Source organism: Simochromis diagramma, unplaced genomic scaffold, assembly GCF_900408965.1.
Source record: "Simochromis diagramma unplaced genomic scaffold, fSimDia1.1 OVJJ01000322.1, whole genome shotgun sequence".
Taxonomy (NCBI): domain Eukaryota; kingdom Metazoa; phylum Chordata; class Actinopteri; order Cichliformes; family Cichlidae; genus Simochromis; species Simochromis diagramma.
Genome location: NW_024386731.1, coordinates 428,793 through 451,943, shown reverse-complemented (window position 1 = coordinate 451,943; position 23,151 = coordinate 428,793). Strand labels below are relative to the sequence as shown.

Below are 23,151 nucleotides of genomic sequence, written 5' to 3'. Positions count from 1 at the left end.
AGCACTTTGGGGTCCTTAGGGACTAGTAAAGCGCTATATAAATACAGGCCATTTATTACAATGAGCGTACTCTACACACCTACAAAGTTCTATCAGTATTCATTCAAAGCTTTTCCAGCTATCATGTTTATAAAGGGAATAAAAAGCATGGATCCAGCGTTTTACCAAATACATAACCTCCTTGGCAGAGGTAACAATCACAATCAATCACGTTTAAATGGGAGCTTTGAAAAAAATAACTCAGGATTAAAACTTTGACATTAACATTTTTCTCTGCTAAATTAAGCTTCTTGTTTAATTAAGATGTTGATGCATGATGAGAGTCATTCTTAAGCAAGTGCAAACTTCATGTAGCATATTTCCCCTTGTTGAGTGAGGGACATACTCATTACATGTTTTAGTCTAGAACAGAAACCTGCACACTCCTGTGTGTATTAGAAGTGCACCACAGTGATGGTGTCCTGAATCGCTTTGGTCCTGGATGTTCCTTTCACTTCAAAATTATTACTGGAAACACTGATCATACTCTGCTCGCTCTAGTGCTCCATTAATCACAGCCTTCCAACAGCGTGCAGCGCGTGTCTTTATTTTAATCCCTCAGAAGGCTGCAATGTATTTCGCAAACAATAATTCTTATTGTTTTAAACAGCTGCTGCATGGCCACTGGGTCCCATGTGTGGTCCAAGTGAAGTTGAATTATATGAGCTGCATGCAGCCAGTAAGAGAAATAAACAGACACCGAGTTCACAGTGTCCTTGCAGATCAGCCCGAGCAGCTTCTGACCAAACAGTGAAGTTAATGCTCACATGACAGGTTTATGGCATCTCCTCTCTGACACACACACACACACACACACACACACACACACACACACACACACACACACACACACACACACACACACACACACACACACACACACACACACACACACACAGAAGAAACACTGCAGCGCCACAGCCGAGACAGAGAACCCAAGTGGTTAAAGGAAAGTGTTTTTCTAGATATGACAACAGCTGTCAAAACTTTGGCAGGTGGAGAGCCATGAAGAAACCTGTTAAAAGAAGCTGAAGAGAAGTGCTCCTGTGTACCACCTGGTTGTTTTAAGCACAGACTGTGCAATGGAATAAAGAACAAGCTAACACGAGAGCTGTCTGTGTGTAGATAAAATGATTGTTTAATTTTTAAACATGAAGTTTTGAAACTTGGCTGCAGGCTGACAGCAGCTGCCTCCTCTCTCCAGAACAATGACACTTACAGCCTGCAGGGGGAGAAATGCCATTTATTCCACTACACTACTAAACTTATCCTAATTATTTTGCAGATTTAGACTCATAATACAAACTCAAATTGTCATGCTGCATGCGAAAACCAGGCTAAAGCCCAACATTCTTATTTTTTTTTTATTTGTTTCGGAAAAGGTGATAAATAACAATATGTGTTATTGCAATACTCAGCATATCGCAAAATGCTAAAAATCCCCACAATCGCATTGTGAGTGAAGTATTGTGTGTGTGGGGTGTTGGGTAAGTCCCACCTCTTGTCGAGAGGTTTGTTGGTTTATTTATTTGCAGTTATAGTCCAACCAGGTTAATCTACATTGTAGTGACAGCTTTGAGAGTCATCTGCACACTGTGAAGTTGAGATAATTGTTTGGCTCAGTCTGCATTTCTCAGGCTAAGTAGAAGTCTACTAATAAATTATGCTGTATTATGACAGATTACACTCTCCAGCAGTATATAATGTAGTAGCCAGTTTTTTCAAAGGTCAGTAAAAGTGTATTTGATTGTTTTAGAGCAGAGATGAGGAACTCCCACGCCAATCAAAACAGAGCATCCAGCCTGCGCTACGAGCACGCCGGGACATCTCTGCCTCACCTTCCACGACTCCTATCGGCCGCTGCAGCATGCAAATGCAAAATGGATTTTTTAAAGATCATCTCAATGCAATTCCTCACCGCATGAAGTGTTCGCCTACACAACAGATGTGACTGTGTCTCACAGAACAGAAAGCGGCAATTATGACGTGCGACCACAGCCTGGCCCGATATAACAGGGACAGAAGCATCTCATTATTTCTGCTTACAGAGCATTCCGATTATACTAATTATTCGGAGGTCCGACGAGGAGAATGGAGCCCCTGTACCACTGAAAACTACGATTATTCCTCAAAGCACACAGTTGCTCTGTGAAGAGACTGTTGAGGATTTAAACACTCAGTGAATGAAAATAGCTCTTTTCTCAATAGAGTGCACTGAGCGACGTGTCAGCTCAGAGTTTTTCTAGGAACAGGAATAAGTTGGACACAGCTGCAGTGTGAGATGTGTGGGTGCAGAGTGTTGTGTAAGCCTGATCGGATCCCTGGCAGCACCACACACTTTCACTTCACTGTTGGGTGCAATCACACTTACAGGTGGTTTTATTCATCCAAGCAGCTGACAGAAACAAAATTAGAGCTCTGTGTTCTTTGTCCTCCAACAGCTAGGACATAGTGATTACTGTTCATTTACTATAGCATCCAATATTACTGTAAGTCATGTAAACAAGATTAAAAGAACCCCTGCAGGAGAAACAGGAACACTGGTATCACATTTTAGAGTCTTCGTGGATTTGACGGTGATCATACACAGAATTACGTTTGCATAGAGTATTAACCTGGTTCGAAAACACCCCGTCTCCGTGATTCCAACATTACCCATTAACATTTAAAGGTATAAGTGTTTTTCACTTCACAGACGGAGCCGAACAGTGCACAGTGGCCTTTTAACGCTTCTCTGAAAACAGCTCCCTGCTGCTGCTGAAAAAGATGTTCTTATGCCGATAGAGTGAAACAAACGCGGTTTGAAGTTGTAGTCAGACAGCCAAACCCTGAGCTGAAGCTCATTATAAAACTCAAAGCAAAGAGGAGCCGCACACTCTCTCTACAGAGACACCATAAACATTGTGTCTACGTTTTCATTGCATACACCATCATAAAAAATATTGACTTAAAGATTGTTTGATGCTTTAACCCTGAACCCTAAAAAAAACATTACCAATCAAAGCCTGTTTATCTTAGTATAGTGTGTACAGAAAAAAAAAGGGCTAGTTTCTCCACCATCGCCACTTTCTGCTAATAATTTGACCTCTTTTCACTATGTTACTGCTGAACATTCTGCATTTTTGCCTCCTATTTGTAAACACAAACTCCTCCTGGGCTGCTGAACATAAATGCATTCATACATGATTGCATGTTCTGTTCTTTCATTTAGGAGCCCTCTTGCGGGTGTGTATAATTTTATGCATTGTGTGTACCAGTGTATTTGTATATGGGCCTTCCTGCTCACAAACTTCATATTTTAGACCATGTTTACAGTTTGAAACCTTCAGCGTGCCTCTGGACGCCTGACTTGGATAACAAAGGCAGTGCGAGGAGGAATTTTCATTAAACGTCATCCCTCACACGTACAAAGCGGCTGCTTAATCCTCTAAGAAGAAATGAGAACATTCAAAGTTCAGCGGACCTGTGAAATGTGGTTGACGGAGCTCTCCATGCGGCGGAGTTGTGAGGCCTGGATGTCCAGCATCTGCAGCACATTGTTGGCCAGCGTGTTGATGAGGTAGGCGACGCTGGCCAGAGACTGTGTGGTGTAGCTCTTTGTTTCCTCCAGCGCCCGCTCCTTGTCTGCAGACTGCGGGGAGAGAGGAGACAGATTCAGGACAGGAGTCACAGAGTGCAACCATTTTACTCACAGACACAGACAGAAAAATGAAGCTTGGAAATGAGAAATATCACACGAACGTGGGGCTGATAAAACGGATGAGGATTTTTCAGACTAGAAATGTTCTATTACATGCCTTGCTTGCCCAGTCATGCTCAGGTGGACCTCGTTTGGCTAACTCCCTACTTAGTATGAATTTATGACGTGAATAATTGTAGTTGATCTGTGAAGCCTAGTTTGCAGCAAATCAATGAAATACCACAAAAATAGTGAGAAATATCAAAACTAGTCCTCACAGTAACAGACATACACATGAATAAAACTCTTATGATTTCTGCTGGAATGTCACAGTCAGCATTTTATCGAGAGAAGCTGGCAGAATGTGTGTGTGTTTGCATGACTGCACGTGTCAGCATGCATCAGCAACTACATGTGCGAGTTCACATGTGTACTGTATGTATAAAGAGAGTGTGTGCATGCTTGTAAATCTCTGTGAGGACCAACATGTGATTTATAACTTAGGATCGAGGACATATGTGGGAAGTGAGGTCATTTTGGCTGTTCCTCACTTTTAAAATACGCCCTCCAACTGATCGGGGGATTTATAATTTATGTTATATAAAGGTCAGTGTTGAGCTGAGGGGCAAGGGAATTATGGTCCCCACGACTACAGAAAGCCCAACATGTGTGTGTATAATTGCTGAAACACAATGTAGGTCAGTGCAAACTCATTCACGCCCGAGGTTGACAAGAAACACACTGACATCTATGTGTGCCTCTGTGTTACACACGTACTCTCACACACACACACAAACTACACACTTATAGAGACTTGAAATATATTATCAATAGACAACACCAATGCAAACACACACAAAGAGTTTGTGTCATAGGTTTAGATGACCCAGAGCCCTACATTCAGTCGCAGAGTCTAAACCATTAAAACTTCTTCAGTGACATAATTAAAGAAAACACTGAGAAGTGGTGTCACGAACCTCAAAGCAAACCAGCAAGTGGTTCACCAAGTCAGAGACACAATGCTGCATTTGAAGTCGCTATTGTTACAGCGTAAAAACAAAAACCGCACGCCGACGTCATAATAAACTATGTGTGAGAGCAGAGCAAAAAGAAAAGAGAACAGCAGGTGTTACAGAGGCTCAAGCGGTGACCTCTGCCCTCAGCGAGCTGTGCAGCACTTTCCAGCCGTTTTAGGTGACGCCTGCTGTGACGGCTCAGATCAGTGTTTTAACACTTCGAAGAGCACAGTGAGATTTTATTTTCATATTTTACATTCCAAATGGGTAGACAGAGAACTTGTAGCAAGTTCTATTTTTTCAACATTATATTTTTGTCACCGTGAGGGCTCGAATTCTCTGCCATCTGCCTTATTAATGCTTCATGTGCTGATTCTAGGAATCTGGCAGTCTATTTGATTTATGAGACATAACATTTCTACATATAGGTTGTGGACATCCCAGTGTAGTGTAATGGTGATCTTGTTTAGTGTTATCTGCTTAAATCAGGTCAGAATACACAGTGTAACAGTAACTGATTATCAGCAGTATGTCGAGGCTGCAGATGTCTGCACACTAAATTTATCACTGCTCCTCATTTCATCCATCACTCCATCCATGCATTTTCAATTGCTTATCCAGATCCAGAGGCATTCCCAAGCCAGCTGTCCCCACTCCCATGCCCCCACACCTTGATAGGGAACAATGATATTTTAATTACTCTTAATTAAATTCCTAAAAATGTAATACAGTGATTTGTTTAAAAAAAAAAAAAAAAAAAAAATCAATCAAAATTTATTTATATAGCACATTTTAAAGGCTGAAGTACACAAAAGTGCTTTCCAGTAAAATCATGATACAGATAAAAATCACAATATAAAATATAAATTACAGATATAAAATAATTACATAATCGAAATGCAAAGCCAGATGTAAATTACCCTAATTAGCCTTGAATGCCAGGTTAAACAAATACGTTTTTAGACGTGATTTAAAAGATTGAATAGAATCTGATGCGCGAATATGAAGAGGAAGAATATTCCATAACCTGGGTGCGGCAAAGGCAAAGGCACGGTCTCCTCTGGTCTTCAGCAGAGACCTAGGTTGCACTAAGAGCAGTTGGCCCGATGATCTTAGTGCTCTCTTAGGGCTATACCAGGGGTGCCCAATCCCGGTCCTCGAGAGCTACCGTCCTGCAGCTTTTAGATGCATCCTTGTTCCCACACACCCGAATCAAATGAATGGCTTGTTATCAGGCCTTTGCCAAACATGATGGCATGCTGAAGAGGTAATCAAACCATTTGATTCAGCTGTGTTGGAGTAGGGATGCATCTAAAAGCTGCAGGATAGTAGCTCTTGAGGACTGGGATTGGGCAGCCCTGGGCTATACAGACAGAGGAGATCAGCTAGGTAGTCAGGTGCCATATTATTTAGGATTTTATAAGTAAACAATAAAATTTTAAAATCAATTCGATATTTAATAGGAAGCCAATGTAAGTTGGCCAGAACAGGGGTGATAGAATCATACTTTCTAGTGCCTGTTAAGAGACGTGCTGCAGCATTTTGGACCAATTGCAATCGCTGAAGGAGGGAAGATTGTAGGCCCAAGTAGAGAGAATTACAATAATCTAGTCTTGAAGTGATGAAAGCATGAATGAGTTTCTCCAGATCGTTGCGTGGTATATAAGGTTTAGCCTTAGAAATTAGGCATAGTTGGTGAAAGCTGGTTTTTACCACAGTAGAGACCTGTTTATCTAGTTTGAAGGAGCTATCCATGGAAACTCCAAGATTCCTAGCAGCATCAGTGAGGTGATTAGCAACAGGCCCGAGTGTACCAGTCAGTTGCCCCAGAGGCATATTTCTATCAAAAACAATAATTTCTGTCTTTTCATTTAAAGTAAGAGAGTTATGTGATAACCAGTCTTTGACATCCCTCAGACAATCAAACAGAAGCTGTAGTGAAGATGAAACATCCCCAGTCAAGTGGAGGTAGATTTGAATATCATCAGCATAGCAGTGAAAAGAGACATTATGTTTTTCAAAAATGGAGCCCAAGGGCAACATGTACAGAGAAAACAACACAGGACCCAGTACCGAGCCCTGGGGCACACCACAGCGAAAAAGGGCAGAAGAAGAGGAATATTTTCCCATCATGACAGAGAACGACCTCTCAGAAAAATATGATTTAAACCATGAGAGAACATTTCCTTTAAGGCCTGCTACTTGTTCTAAGCTTGCCAAAAGAATATCATGGTCAACCGTGTCAAAGGCTGAAGTCAAATCTAATAGAACTAAGACCGCAGAGCACCCGGAGTCAGCGATTAGAAGGAGGTCATTGAAAACTCTTAGTAGGGCAGTTTCGGTGCTGTGACGCGGTTTAAAATCCAGACTGGAATTTATCACTTATACCGTTTCTCTCTAAATGGGTCTGTAGTTGCTGAAGCACTATTTTCTCTAAAATGTTTGACATGAAAGGGAGTTTAGAAATCTGCCTGTAATTTGCTAGAGTGTTATGATCAAGGCTGCTTTTCTTGATAACAGGTTGCACAACTGCATGTTTAAAGACAGTCGGAACATAGCCAGATGACAGTGATGAGTTAAAAATAAGATACAGGACCCGATTGTATTCAATCCATCCTTAATGATACGAGAAGGAATAATGTCATGCAGAGAATTTGAGCTTCTCAGGTTATTAATTATTTCATTTAAAGTCGAGAACGACACAGGTTCAAACTGTTAAAAAACCGTTGAACATTCGGAAACTGGGGCTTGATTTACTACCGGAGAATGTGGGGCCCTTAACACTGAGATCTTATCTATAAAATGATTTAGAAATTTTTCACAGAGGGCTGGGGAGGCATCCATCAAAACATCAGAGCAAGGATTAACCACTGAGTTCCATCCATCCATCCATTCGCTTCCGCTGATCCTTTTTCCAGGGTCGCGGGGGGCGCTGGAGCCTATCCCAGCTGTCATAGGGCGAGAGGCGGGGTACACCCTGGTCAGGTCGCCAGTCTGTCGCAGGGCTAACACACAGAGACAGACAACCATTCGCACTCACATATTCACACCTAGTGGCAATTTGGATTATCCAATTAACCTATCCCCACAAGCTGCATGTCTTTGGACTGTGGGAGGAAGCCGGAGTACCTGGAGAGAACCCACGCAAACACGGGGAGAACATGCAAACTCCACACAGAAAGACCCCGGCCTGATGGTGGAATTGAACTCAGGACCTTCTTGCTGTGCAGCAACAGTGCTAAACACCGTGCCGCCTTTTTTGACTGAAGCGGTTTTCAAACACGCACTGCAGCACTGACCTTTTCTAGCACTTATCTGAGAGCACAAATATTGGTTTCAGTCAGATGTGGTGTTAAACGGTTTTTCACCTGCCAGCTCGGGGCATGTCTGATGGCACCGATGTGGGAACTGTACAGACTACATCCAGAAGTGAGAATATGGGAGACAAAGGCTATGTTCACACTGCAGGTGAAAGCGTATCAAATCCGACTTTTTTGACCCTATGCGACCCATATCTGATCATGGTATGACAGTGTGAACAGCTCAAATCCGATATTTTCAAATCCGACCTGGGTCACTTTCGTATGTGGTACTCAATCCGATACATATCTGATGTTTTAGAAAGCGTCTGCAGTTTGAATGGCCATGTCGCATTAAATCCGTCTTTTACATCACTGACACAAGACAGACGCCAATTATCAGCGCCGGAGAAGACAACATGAACCATCCAGTGTAGATGTCAGTTAAACTGCTGGGAAGACAACGTTGGAGAAACGTGAACATTTTATTTGTACTGCATAATCTGTAGATTCTGATAGAAATCTGCAACTATCCTTGGAAGCACCGCTCCTCTAAAGCAGCAATAAGGTTAATTATTAGGCCATATGTAAATAACAAAATAACAAAATAACTTAAAGCAAAATTGGGAAACGTAAAGTCTGAAACTGTTTGGTCTGGGTCTAAACAGAGCGCGTTGTGTGCGACGTTAGGGCTGTGTGATATGACCAAAATCTCATATCCCGATATAAGACATCTATCGTCCAATAACGATATAAATCACAAAAATTTTACATTTTATGAAAATTCTGTGAATCTCGGGCAGCTCGACTTGCGTGAAGTGTTTCCAGCTGGGCGTCGTGTACCTGGAGTCGAATGTTTTAACTGATGCATGACACTATACATTGTTAGACATAAGTTGTAACGGCCGCCGTTTTCTTTGTGAGTATTTATTACACGGCGTGCTGCGGCGAAAAGCCTGTTCTAACGTTTGAGTCTAAGGTTTATTTTTTAGCACCTGGCGGCTCTTTTTTGCTTCTCATCCGTAAACACTGCATACTCTTTCACGTGATTCAGTTTATTTTGAAAAGTCTCAACAGGATCTTGAGCTTTATTCTGAAAGGTTTATGTGGAAAATAAACAAGCGGACACGCGATGGTTTTACCGTCGTTGTTGCTAACGACAACGCATAAAAACAGGCTCTTGTCCGTCCGTAGTGTGGTTATATTAAATATAAGAGAAAGAGAGAACTTTAAGAAATTAATATAGCCACTACAGTGACCATCAGAACGGTGAAAGAATATTGCCATAAACAGTTTATTTTGCGACACAGCTGGGTAGAGCCTAACCCAGCTGTCTTAGGGCAAGAGGCAGGGTACACGCTGGACAGGTCACCAGTCTGTTGCAGGGCTAACACATTGCGACAGACAACCATTCACACACATGGGCGATTTAGAATGACCACATAACCTAAACCGACTAACTGCATGTCTTTGGACTGTGGGAGGAAGCTGAAGTACCCAGAGAGAACCCACACAAACACGGGGGACTCAGGACCTCCTTCTGTGAGGCAATAGTGCTAACCACCGTGCCAGCGAGAGTTTAAAAGAGTGAATAAATTCATAAATTCAGCCCCATTTTTTGAGGTCCCATGACAGCAATAGTCAGCATCCACAAACTTTCTAAATCTTAATGAAGAACGTAACTTTTGAGTCCAGTCCTTTTTGATAAATATTCTCATTTTTATCTTTGCTTCACTGTCTAATCTACAATCAGCCCGCCTCCTTCCCTATTCTTCCATCCTCTTCTGTCTTAGTCATCTCCCTTTCCTCTCCTCTCCTCCCTCTTTATCACATCATCCTAATATCTCCTATTTTTCTCTCCCTTCGTTCTCATCAGCCATCTGATACCCTGTTAGCAGTGACCTAGTTGGAGGGATGCCTCCTCTGGCCTGAGGCGAAGGCAAAGCAGCACACACTTAGCCGCACACGTAATGATGCTGTTGATGTTATCCCCTCCTCCCTTTTTCCAACTAAGTTCATGTACATAAATCATATCAGACCTATGTAGAATCATAAGCACGCTCTAATTCCCCTGACCTCTTTTTTAATTTATTTATTTTTTAAACAAAACAGACTCTGGCCTATTAGCCACATTCCTGCTGTTAATTATTCTAAGATCAACATTTAAAAACAGCCTCAAAGTGTGGCGGCAAATGCTGCTCGTAAATGTCAAGACATCTTAAGAAAAACAGGGAGTCATGCAGCAGATGGTACAGCCTCCACGGAGCCCTCATCTCCACATCACAGAGTCAGTGTGGGATTACATGAAGAGATAGAAGACACCGAAGACCACACAAACCCACAGAATAATGGTGGCACCATCTCCAACATCAGCGTAGCCAGTGATTCTGAGATAAGTACAATACAAGTACAAGATGGCGCGGCCACGTCCAGACGCCTTCCTGACCGCTCCGCTCCGACTATCCACTTTTCTTGTTTTTTACCTATTTTTTGCTCTGGTTTACATCCCAAAATCCTCTAGTCTTATAGTATACGACAGCGGATCACTTGTAAACATCGGTGCCAAGGTTGCACATCTAATCTTGGACACTTTTAAACCTGACCCTTCCTGGCCGCCAGAGATTCTACGCGGCGCGGAGAACAACAAAGGACGGGCCGCTCATCCGAGGCACAGAACAAAGAAGCGTCGGGGAAAACGCGCTGGTATTAGGAACAGACTGAGACAGCAGGCGCATCGCGCACCACTGCCCAGTATCCTACTGGCCAATGTACAATCCATGGAGAACAAGCTCGATGACCTAAGAGCAAGGGTCACCTTCCAACGTGACATGAGGGACTGCAACATTCTGTGCTTCACGGAGACATGGCTGACCCCCACCGTGCCGGACCAGGCCGTAACTCCGTCGGATTCATTCTTTGTGCTCCGCGCGGACAGAACGGCAGAGTCGAACAAAACCAAAGGTGGAGGAGTGTGTTTCATGATAAACAGAAAGTGGTGTGATGCCAGGAGCATTTCTACTCTCTCCAGCGGCTGCTCGCCACATCTGGAGTTCCTGAGCATTAAGTGCCGCCCTTTCTATCTGCCCCGTGAGTTCACCTCAGTCATCGCCACGGCGGTCTACATCCCACCCCAAGCGGACACAGGTATGGCTTTGTCCGAATTACATGATGTGCTGAGCTCGCTTCAAAACAAGGACCCGGGCGCAGCCCTCATTGTAGCAGGAGACTTTAACAAAGCGAACCTCAGACAAGTCATGCCAAACTTTTACCAGCATGTCTCGTGTCCAACGAGAGGGGATCGGATTTTGGATCACTGCTACACGCCATACAAGCAGGGCTACAAAGCTGTCTCACACCCGGCTTTTGGGAAGTCTGACCACAACGCCATCTATCTCATTCCCCAGTATAAACAAAGCATACGGAGGGAAGACGTGACCAAGAGGGAGGTAAAACGGTGGACTGCCCAATCAGAAGCTACGCTACAGGACGCACTCAACGACGTAGACTGGGACATGTTCAGAGCATGCGCAGTCGACATCAACGAGTTTACGGAAGTAGCAGTATGCTTCGTCAATATGCTAGCGGAGGAGATTATCCCCACTGCGAGAGTCACCACATTCCCAAACCAGAAACCGTGGATGGACAGATCGATCCGCACTGCAGTAAACGCCAGGACCGCCTCCTACAACGCGGGTCTCGCCACTGGCGATATGAGCGCCTACAAAGCGGCCTCATACGGCGTGCGGCGCGCGGTGAGAGATGCCAAACGCAGGTACTGGGAACGTGTGGAGTCCCGCTTCCACCAGGGCGACACACGGAGTATGTGGCACGGACTACGCACCATTACGGACTACAAAGCCAGGGACACTGCGCCGATCAACGCCGACTCTGCATTCACCAACGAGCTGAATCGGTTCTACGCCCGTTTCGAGGTTAGCCAGGCGCTAATGCTATCTACCGCCTGACTACCGAGGACAGTGACGTCATCAGCGAGAGACCGGTGACCAGCATCGCGGAGCATGACGTCCGAGCGGCACTGAGGAGAGTGAACACAAGGAAAGCGGCGGGGCCAGACGGCATCACCGGCCGTCTGCTGCGCTGCTGTGCTGACCAGCTAGCAGGTGTGTTCACTTACATCTTCAACGAGTCCCTGGCGAAGTCTGTGGTCCCCACATGCTTCAAAAGATCCACCATCATCCCTGTGCCCAAGAACAGCAAACCCTCATCCCTGAACGATTACCGGCCAGTTGCACCGACCTCGGTGGTAATGAAGGTGTTTGAGAGGCTGCTGAAGAACATCATCTCCTCCTCCATCCCAGACACCACAGATCCGCTGCAGTTCGCCTACAGATCCAACAGATCCACAGAGGATGCCATCGCCCACGTCCTACACACCACTCTCAGCCACGTGGACAAGAAACAGGGTAACTATGTGAGAATGCTGTTTGTTGATTACAGTTCAGCGTTTAACACAATAGTGCCCTGCAGACTGTTCACAAAGCTGAGGGATCTGGGACTTAACAGCCGTCTGTGTGAGTGGGTGTTGGACTTCCTCACTGGCAGAACTCAGGTGGTGAGGGTGGGCAGGTGCTTCTCCAACAGCATCACCATCAACACAGGAGCACCTCAGGGATGTGTCCTCTCGCCACTGCTCTACTCCCTCTACACTTCAGACTGTGTGGCCACCCATGGCTCCAACACCATTGTGAAGTTTGCTGACGACACAGTGGTGTTGGGTGCCATCTTCAACAACGATGAGGCGGCCTACATGGATGAAGTGAAGAATCTGGCATCGTGGTGCCAGGACAACCACCTCCAGCTGAACGTCAGTAAGACCAAGGAGCTGGTGGTGGACTTCAGAAGGGGTCAGCACAGAGACTACAAGCCCATCATCATCAATGGAGCTCCAGTGGAGAGGGTGCAGTCCTTCAAGTATCTTGGTGTCCACATCTCCTCAGACCTGACATGGGCTGCCCACATTCAGGTCCAGACCAAAAAGGCTAGGCAGCGCCTGTATCACCTACGACAACTGAGGAAGTTCAGGGTCTCTCCAAAGATCCTCAGGATTTTCTATACAGGCGCTGTGGAGAGCATCCTCACACAGAACATGACATCGTGGTTTGGGAACAGCTGTATGAAGGACCAAAAAGCTCTCCAGAGAGTGATCCGTACAGCAGAACGCTGCTGCAGGATTGCTCTCCCCCCGCTTCAGGACACCTACACCAGGAGATGCCGGACTAGAGCAGCGCAGATACTGAAGGACCCGTCCCATCCTGGCAACAAACTGTTCCAACTTCTGCAATCTGGTAGAAGGTTCCGCATCTTCCGGGCAAGGACAGAGAGAATCAAGAGGAGCTTCTATCCCCAAGCCATCCGTGCCCTAAACACACACACCCGCCCTCTCACATCATCTATAATTGACTGAGACAGGACTCTCTTCCAGACACTAAACCAAGGCACAATGTACATTTCAATTCCTTTAATTTTAAATATGTTTATATTGTCTATCCTGTAAAATAGTCAGATGTCTATTCATATTAATGTACAGAATTCACCTGCTTGCTGCTACTACTGCACATTCACCCAGTGTATATACTATATATATATATATATATATATATATATATATATATATATATAATGTTCTTCCTCTACACCCCCCCCCCCAATTTTTGCACATGTCGAGGAGCGTGTCAGGCTACATTTCACTGTGTGTTATACTTGTATAACTATGCATGTGACAAATAAAGAACCTTGAACCTTGAATAAGTCAGGACACCAATGATGAGTACAACGTGTAAAGTAAAGATGGCAACCGCTCATGGGAAAGAAGAAATCCACTCGCTGAAACATGTCCGTTTCTTTGCTCTCTCCTTAAGGCCACCCTCCTTTGGTCAACAGTCTTTCGATTGGCTGTCTCTCACAATCAGAAGGTTTGAAGAGCAGGTAGGAGGGGCTGCTGTGCTCACAGGACTAACTCAATAACAAAAGACACAGTCGGAAACTGTACATCTGCAGCAGTCTGGAAATTTAAAGAAAAATAAGGACAATCATATCCCACATCAGCATCCCACAATACCACTTATTCAAGACAAGTACACAACATAAGCTAACACAAGCCAGACTGATGCAGTTGGCAGGGTAAAACCATCCTTACTTGCTTCTTTGTGAATCCCCAGTGATGTAAAAAAACTGAGAGCAGTGATCCAGTCGCCAAATGACTGCTGTGCAAAGGTAAATGTGATGTTATACACTTCTTGCTCCTTTATCTCATCCCTTTATTATGTCAGCTCTTAAATAAAAGGGAAAGCCAAAGAGATGGATTTTAACAAACAAACAACTGGGAGAGGTACGACCATGGAAGGAAGTGCAATTGTCTTCGGCTTTGAATCCGTCCCTGCACTACACCGTTTATCTTAAACCAAACACAGGTTTGTTTGTAGCTTCTGTCAGAGAGAGACAGCCACCAACGGCCAAGAGCCTGCTTTTACCTTACAAGGACAGGTCGCTCTCTGTGTGTACACATACAGGGAGTGCAGAATTATTAGGCAAGTTGTATTTTTGAGGAATAATTTTATTATTGAACAACAACCATGTTCTCAATGAACCCAAAAAACTCATTAATATCAAAGCTGAATGTTTTTGGAAGTAGTTTTTAGTTTGTTTTTAGTTTTAGCTATTTTAGGGGGATATCTGTGTGTGCAGGTGACTATTACTGTGCATAATTATTAGGCAACTTAACAAAAAACAAATATATACCCATTTCAATTATTTATTTTTACCAGTGAAACCAATATAACATCTCCACATTCACAAATATACATTTCTGATATTCAAAAACAAAACAAAAACAAATCAGCGACCAATATAGCCACCTTTCTTTGCAAGGACACTCAAAAGCCTGCCATCCATGGATTCTGTCAGTGTTTTGATCTGTTCACCATCAACATTGCGTGCAGCAGCAACCACAGCCTCCCAGACACTGTTCAGAGAGGTGTACTGTTTTCCCTCCTTGTAAATCTCACATTTGATGATGGACCACAGGTTCTCAATGGGGTTCAGATCAGGTGAACAAGGTGGCCATGTCATTAGTTTTTCTTCTTTTATACCCTTTCTTGCCAGCCACGCTGTGGAGTACTTGGACGCGTGAGATGGAGCATTGTCCTGCATGAAAATCATGTTTTTCTTGAAGGATGCAGACTTCTTCCTGTACCACTGCTTGAAGAAGGTGTCTTCCAGAAACTGGCAGTAGGACTGGGAGTTGAGCTTGACTCCATCCTCAACCCGAAAAGGCCCCACAAGCTCATCTTTGATGATACCAGTCCAAACCAGTACTCCACCTCCACCTTGCTGGCGTCTGAGTCGGACTGGAGCTCTCTGCCCTTTACCAATCCAGCCACGGGCCCATCCATCTGGCCCATCAAGACTCACTCTCATTTCATCAGTCCATAAAACCTTAGAAAAACCAGTCTTGAGATATTTCTTGGCCCAGTCTTGACGTTTCAGCTTGTGTGTCTTGTTTAGTGGTGGTCGTCTTTCAGCCTTTCTTACCTTGGCCATGTCTCTGAGTATTGCACACCTTGTGCTTTTGGGCACTCCAGTGATGTTGCAGCTCTGAAATATGGCCAAACTGGTGGCAAGTGGCATCTTGGCAGCTGCACGCTTGACTTTTCTCAGTTCATGGGCAGTTATTTTGCGCCTTGGTTTTTCCACACGCTTCTTGCGACCCTGTTGACTATTTTGAATGAAACGCTTGATTGTTCGATGATCACGCTTCAGAAGCTTTGCAATTTTGAGACTGCTGCATCCCTCTGCAAGATATCTCACTATTTTTGACTTTTCTGAGCCTGTCAAGTCCTTCTTTTGACCCATTTTGCCAAAGGAAAGGACGTTGCCTAATAATTATGCACACCTGATATCGGGTGTTGATGTCATTAGACCACACCCCTTCTCATTACAGAGATGCACATCACCTAATATGCTTAATTGGTAGTAGGCTTTCGAGCCTATACAGCTTGGAGTAAGACAACATGCATGAAGAGGATGATGTGGACAAAATACTCATTTGCCTAATAATTCTGCACTCCCTGTATATAAGTTAATGGCTTGGGAGGTATTTCTACTTTTAATTATTTTTTTAAATTACTCGATTACATAAAACATACAAGCAGTCTTTGTGCACACTAAAAAAAAACAATGAGGAACTTTCAAAAAAAGACAATTTGTCAGTTAAAGTCACACAAAGTTTAGTTAAGAGGAAAAAAAAGTCTGTCTCTTTAAATCAGCATCATCAATCCTCTTAACGCTCAGTGAAAGCACTCTTTTTAAATGTCAATACACAGCATCACTGCAGCTTGGTAACAGCTGCTGGGTCAAGCAGTATTAATCACAATGAAATTTTACATTGCTTCTAACGTCTGGTAATATAAATGAGGAAGCATAATCACTTTTACAGATGAACACTAGTGATTATTATTGATCCTCAATAATGTAAAGAAAACAAAGCCCAAGCAGTAAATAAAATGAATTTGAACTGCACTGAATCCAAATCCACTTGGTCTCACAGTAAGTAAAACATGAATAATAATAAAATGTACAACACACACTTTTCCATCTTGTCTATCAGCCACTAACACACTGTGATCACAATAATTTCCCCACCTCTTGTGCGACACTCTTAATTAATGGCTGACACATTTTCTCCCAGCTTTATTTCCATTTTAAAAGAATCGACAGCTGACTGGTTGTGATTTTGTTCTTTGTGGCAGTACAAAATGTTACAGGAGTTTTCTCAAACTCCTGCAGGTTAAACTGGGAATACAAACAGCCAGATTTGATTATTTCTGAAGAAAAATGGAAACACAGCTAAGTGCATTTGGTGGAGAAAAAAAAAGACAAAAATCTAAATCTGTAGATCCAACTGTAGAAAAAAAAGGAGGAAAAAAAGCAGAATATTTTCCATTTGTTCACTATACTTGCCACAGATTTAGAATTATTTCATGAAAGTAGTCATTTAAAAATAACCCCGGTGTTTTTGGTGTGAGCCACTTTCTCCAGTTCATCCTGGGGGACGCCACGCATGCGAGATGACAAATCCCCCCCATGGTAATCTGAGGTCTGGCCCCCAATCCCAATCCAGTCCAATGCACCTGGGAGCCATCCAGGTGGCATCCCGGTCAGTAAGTTTGGGCAGTATGACAATATGGCAGTAATGTTACTTAAAAATCCCAGCCGAGGCCGCAGTCTACTAGGATTTATTAACGGACATTTTAAACATCATCTTAACAAACCAGGATTTCTGGTGCCAACTAATTGTTTAGCCAACTAACATCCTCATGAACAATGACTTATTTCACTAGTTGAGGAGTTTGATTAGGTAACATAAACACCATCATAGTGTAAACCCAGCTGAACTCTCAGGCCAGTGTTAAGGTACCAGAAGCAGACATCACTCTGTTGGACACGTGCTATCACTGAACTGAACTGAATTGATTATGAATAGATTATTGGGAATCAAAGAGTAACACTGTCTCTACATCAGCTGGCATCCAGTTCCACCTGGTCTCCACAGAGGGTAGTCATGTGACCATGCACCAAACGGACACTGACTGTTGTACTGTCCTTCTGAAGTGCCACTGCACAACCTGCACTGCAACAGCACATTAATTATACAGTGCTAGCTGAATATCACATAATTATTAGAAAAAGAGAAAAAAACAACTTTGTTCTATGAGCCTGCATGTATGATCACCTCAGGTTTGCCAAGCTTCTGATCACAAACCCATCTTTCCAAATGTTCAGCGTGTTTCGCCCCCGCAGGAGCTGTTCCTGGCATCAGTAATGAAAGTGGAGGCTGATGCACCAATTGCCATGGTTTTCAACCCAAAACACACACACGCACACAGCCATCACCAGAGTATATGTCCAGCTTCCTGCAGCGCTACCATGTGTTTTCAATGAGCAGCAGGAGGTCGAGTTACATTACAACTACCTCTGCTGACAGCTAACCGGTACCAGCTGTGGAGAACCCTGAAGGAACAAAACAGGACAGGACTGTAGTTGGGGCAAGGGGGAGAAACGTGTCTGCACATGCTCAGTTCAGACTCGCTCGGATTCTGTGCTGAAGGCGCTAAACAACCACACATTTTGCAATTTATCTGAAAAAAAGAAAAGTAGTAACGGCCTGCTTTGCTGCTTTTTTTCTCACCATTTTTCATCATTTTCTCTAATATCTTTTCCTTTGTGTTACAGTAAATATTCCAACAGACTTTCTGTAAAAAAGAAAGCAGCTATTTAAGGCTCTAACTTTCTAGAGTGCAGCTTCAATTTATCTCAGTTTACAAACCTACAGCATTAAGGAGGAGGATGTGTGGGTGGTGTTATATTGAAAACCGGGTCTCCAGCACCTTTGGAAGAGGCAGGAACAGTCATCTCTGTCTTTTTTCCTGACAAAGCTAGGAGTCTGGATGGCTGTTTGAAGCATGAACATCTAAAGTAGGATAGACCATTTCCCTGATTAAAAACTGACCACGTTAATGATCAATAATGATCATTATTATTGATCACAAGAACAGCAAAAATTACTTTTCCCCGATTATTAAAAGGAGCCAACAACTTAAAACTCCACCAATAATGTGTAATTGAAATGCTGTATTATTTAAGGATGTCACATGCATGGCAGCAGAGCATTAAGATCTGCACCACCTGCAAAGCTGTCATCATTTTACACATTCTAGTAGTCCCACACAGCTGTGGGCAGTCAGAACAAGAGGCTTCAATAGAGCAGAGCATTAAAATCCACTTTAATTATCACTTTGAGCAGAGGCAGAACAGGAAAGTCAGCACACAAGCTCAGCTCCTGCTGTTTGTGTCTCCTGACATCAGCCTGATATCTGCAGACAGCTGTGAAACTCGGCGCATACAGGCGGACTCGATAGTTTCATACACTCCTCCTACTTTGCCTCTTCCAAACATAGTTTTATTAATAAACACAACTAATGACCAGTTTGCAACTGGTTCACATAAGAGATATTTTCAGGTTACATTTGTCATGGAAATCAGTTTTTATACCACATAACAGATTACAAGGTCTTGAATAATCAGGCCCCAGTTTATGTTAAAGACCTCATAGCACCCCATTAGAGCATTTTGCCATCAGACTACTGGCTCAATTGTGGTGCCTAGGATATTTAAAAGTAGAATGGGAGACAGAGCCTTCAGCTTTCCTTTCTGATAAAGCATAAAGTTAGAGTTGGATGAGGTGACCCTGAATCCTCTCTTAGTAACTTTTAAATAGGGCTAGGCTGCTGTGGGGGTTTCCCATAATGCACTGAGTGTTTTGTCTTCATTTACCTCTTCTCATGCTTTCCGTTTTTATACACCTCTCTGCATTTAGTCATTCATTATTATTAATCTCTGGCTCGCTTCCACAGTGTGTCTTTTGTCTCATCTACCTCCTCTCACCTCCAACCAATCGCAGCAGATGGCTGCCCCACCCTGAGCCTGGTTCTGCTGGAGGTTTCTTCCTCTTAAAAGAGAGTTTTCCCTTTTCACTGTTGCCAAGTGTTTGCTCACAGGTGTTTGTCTGCATGTCGGGATTGTACAAAATAAAATGGGAAGGAGCCCTTGTCCTCCCCACTTCCAGGAAGCCTTTATTTAATGCTCAAAACTGACCACACCCTTGTTCAAAGCCAGGTGTGGTCTATGGTTTGATGTCAACCATAGACGTGCAAAGTTTCATGACTGTATCTTGTACAGTTGCAACATTATGTTACTGAAAATCTCTGTTCACTGGAAACAAATAAACACTCAAAGCACCTTGATGCAGGTAAGGTATCCCAGAAAGTTGATTCTGGATGAAAAGAATAAAGACACTCTGTAACCCTCCCAATCCCACCCCTTAAAAAGCACTAGACTGATTTAAATCTGAATTTGGACCACAAGGATGCCAGGATGTGGCCACATAAGACAAACAACGACTTGACCTGGGTAAACTCTGAATCCAAATATTTAGCCCATAAAACAGGATCAGCACACTGCGCTATTATGTAACAATCACATCATCTGCTGGCTGCATAAATGTAGGCCATCCTCTGGGTACTGAGTTAGCCTTGCTAGGCTCAATCTGAACATGCAGTGTGAGCAGTCTAACGAGCTAAAAAAGACTTTCAGCTTTCCTGAGAAGATGACATGTTACTGCTGATGTGACTGCTAAAATGAGGAAGCTAATGCCAAGCTAGTACAGCGTGAAAACAGGTTGAGAAATAAAAAGGTCAAAGGTTATAAAGGAAGGAAGAAATAGAGAGGAGAAGGAATAAAAGAGGGGAAAAAGAAAGTGCCCTTGTGGTATCCATCAAGTGTAGATGTGCAGAACAAGATTTCACTGTGTCGGTCTTCGGTGATGCATCATGTAGCGCCTGTGTGCTTCTGGCCTTTAAAGAAGAAAGACTGTTGATGCACTTTCACTTGTTGACTGACAGTAAGACTCACACAAACACACGAATCTAAATGAAATGTGGCGATGAACAGGTGTGTATACAGGACCAGCTGAGGAGGAACAGTTGTCCGTAACAGCCTCGTCTGCCCACGTACTCATACACTCTCCGCTAAGCAAGTACGGGGGTGGAGGGATGGCAGCCCAGTACAGCTACTGGTGTCTAACTCACTATCTCACATTCTCAAGAAGCCATCAGTGGATAATGAGTGTTAATTTAACACTAAATTTAAGGGGCTGTATTATGCCCATGACAAATTACTGTGCTATAACACAACAGCCTCGAGTAAGTCGCAGTTGAAAATTGCTGTATGTGCAGTTTAGATCCAACCTTTGCTCGTCACGTCCGGTTTCAATGACATGACAAACATTACGTTTGGGGGGTGGGTGGGGGGGAACATCAGCTTGAAAATTCAAAAATAAGACTTCACAAACCAACAGGTGGCATAATGCTGGCTACGTCCATCTTTTAGACCATCCATGGTTTGAAAAGCAGGTGGTGGGCCTTATGTGCTTACAGCCAGAAACAAAAGTTATGGTTCACATTTGCAGCCTGCATGCGTAATGTCAGATAGAAACAGTGTACAAAGTATGTGATAGAACAGGTCTTGCTTGTGGTGTTGTTGGTCCATTTGCCAGCCACAGAGAAGATCCACTCTTGTCCCCTTCCCTTCACAATGTCCACTTGACGCATACGTCATCCGATTCCATCAATGATGGAAAGAGCAATAAGTGCAAACCCCTTTTCCTCCATGTCATATTTCCATAAATTAGCCTAGAGTTGTGAGCCTGACATGACCATATTTGGGATCTCCGCTGTCACTGACGTCATACAGAGCAAAGAGGAGAAGAAAGTGTCTGAAACAGAGCATTTCGAGCACTCTAAAGTATGTTTTGAACATACATGGACCTCATGGTCTGAAACTTTGGCCATGTTAATATGAGCATCAACCACTGTAACAGCATAAAAAAGCATAATTTGTATCAAGAAAAAGCTGCCAGGTCAATCAGCGAGGATATTAATCATTAGCTGCATCTTCAAGGACAAACGGACTCTATAATGGACAATACTAAAGATTAATCTGATACATGTATTTGTCATAACAGCCGTATTTGCCACTTTGATGGCAAATTGAAACAATGTTTCATCAGGACTGAAACTAACAATTATCTTCAGATTCCCTCAATTCTGCTGGTTATCATTTGATGAAAATAAATAAATAAAAACAAACTGATTATAGATTTTGTTTAAATTATCAGACGAATAGCATTAAAAGTAAATCATAAATCTCAGCAGCGATTTACGGGGCAAGTTATTGGCCACAATCACATACCAGTTAAGCGTCGCGCCAGACTCCCATTAACACATCTCTGCTCAAGCGATTGTCTGTTTACATAAACATCACAGACTTTGCAAGAGACATTTTACTATAAAAACGCAACTCGACAATTAATTCGGCACCCATTCAGTGAACATATTCAAACTTAATCCGGTTAAAGCAAACTTTTAAAACTAACCAAAATCCACCCATCACATTCCCACGGAGTCACGCTCAATCAGAAAACAACACGGTGCTGCGCAAACCACTTGCAAAAGTTGATTTTTCACTAGTAAAGATGTGTTTGAGGATATTTTTTAAAAAACCGAATTGACCCCGACAACCTTCCTATTCAGGCATCAGCGGGTCAGTGTTTGCATTGAATTCGCTGTGACTTTTCCCCTTTACATAAAAGCCACGGGTAACATAACGGAATCTGGCACGGTCATTCCATCACTCCTCTATCCAAACCGCCTACTCCCAACTGACATTGCCTCGATGTGTCATTTCACCCAACTTATACACTTGCTGCTTAAATATGAGCATGTACCTGGACATAGTTGCTTTCGCAGTACTCCGCGACTCTTTCCAGGTTGGTAAAACTGTCCAACAACGCTCTTCGCCCCGCAGGAATTTCCTCCTCCAGCAGCATCTGCAGCTCCGCCATTTTTACATGGCTTTTACTACACGGCTGCAGCGCGCGCTGAATGGATGGATCCTAGCGCCTTCAGGGGCTGTGCGGAAATCTCATTATTGTGATGGCATGAAGAAAAGTGAGCGAGTGGAAGTGCTCTGAGGGACTACCAGGCACAAGTGTAGAGCCCACAGTCGTAAGGTGGGGCCATGATATTGTTTCGTTTGACTGTTTAACCTTCTTTTTAGGGAATGTTAATCAAAGTCACGCAAAACTGTTATGAAATACATGCAGGAGGTGATGCAAATGATGACGGCAAAAGAGGCAAAAAGAGCTCGGAAATATTACAATGACTTATAAAACAGCTACAAACAAACAAGGCACACAAAATGACATCAAAGGGATACACAAAAGGATGGCTACAGATACATCCAAAGACATGCAAAGTGACTTCCCAATTACAACACAAGGCATAAAAAAATGCTGTTGTGTATACAAATTGGTACAGGCAAAATGGGTAAAATGACCACAAACAGGAAACACACAAAGACACAAAAACTGATGAGAACACAAAACACAACAGACACACAAAATGACTTCACAGACAAAACTGCTAAAAGGTGCAAACGACCATAAGCAAAAATAGAGGAATGAAAATAATACAAACATTTA

General features: G+C 43.3%; 1 protein-coding gene across 4 annotated transcripts in view; it reads right to left on the bottom strand.

Annotated features, from left to right (window-relative positions):
• The window catches only part of LOC120720073 (abl interactor 2-like), a 37,093-nt gene extending 13,951 nt beyond the window's left edge, over positions 1-23,142 (bottom strand). Inside the window, exons 1-2 of one of the 4 annotated variants that reach the window (XM_040010664.1) lie at positions 22,396-23,142; positions 3,503-3,670 (exon numbers count right to left, since the gene is read on the bottom strand). In XM_040010664.1, the coding sequence (XP_039866598.1) occupies positions 3,503-3,670; positions 22,396-22,512 (285 nt within the window). In that variant the 5' untranslated portion in view covers positions 22,513-23,142. The remainder of the gene's footprint in view (positions 1-3,502; positions 3,671-22,395) is intronic. The other 3 variants (XM_040009990.1, XM_040012287.1, XM_040011501.1) reach the window with 3 other exon arrangements.
• Positions 23,143-23,151: the final 9 nt, after the last annotated feature.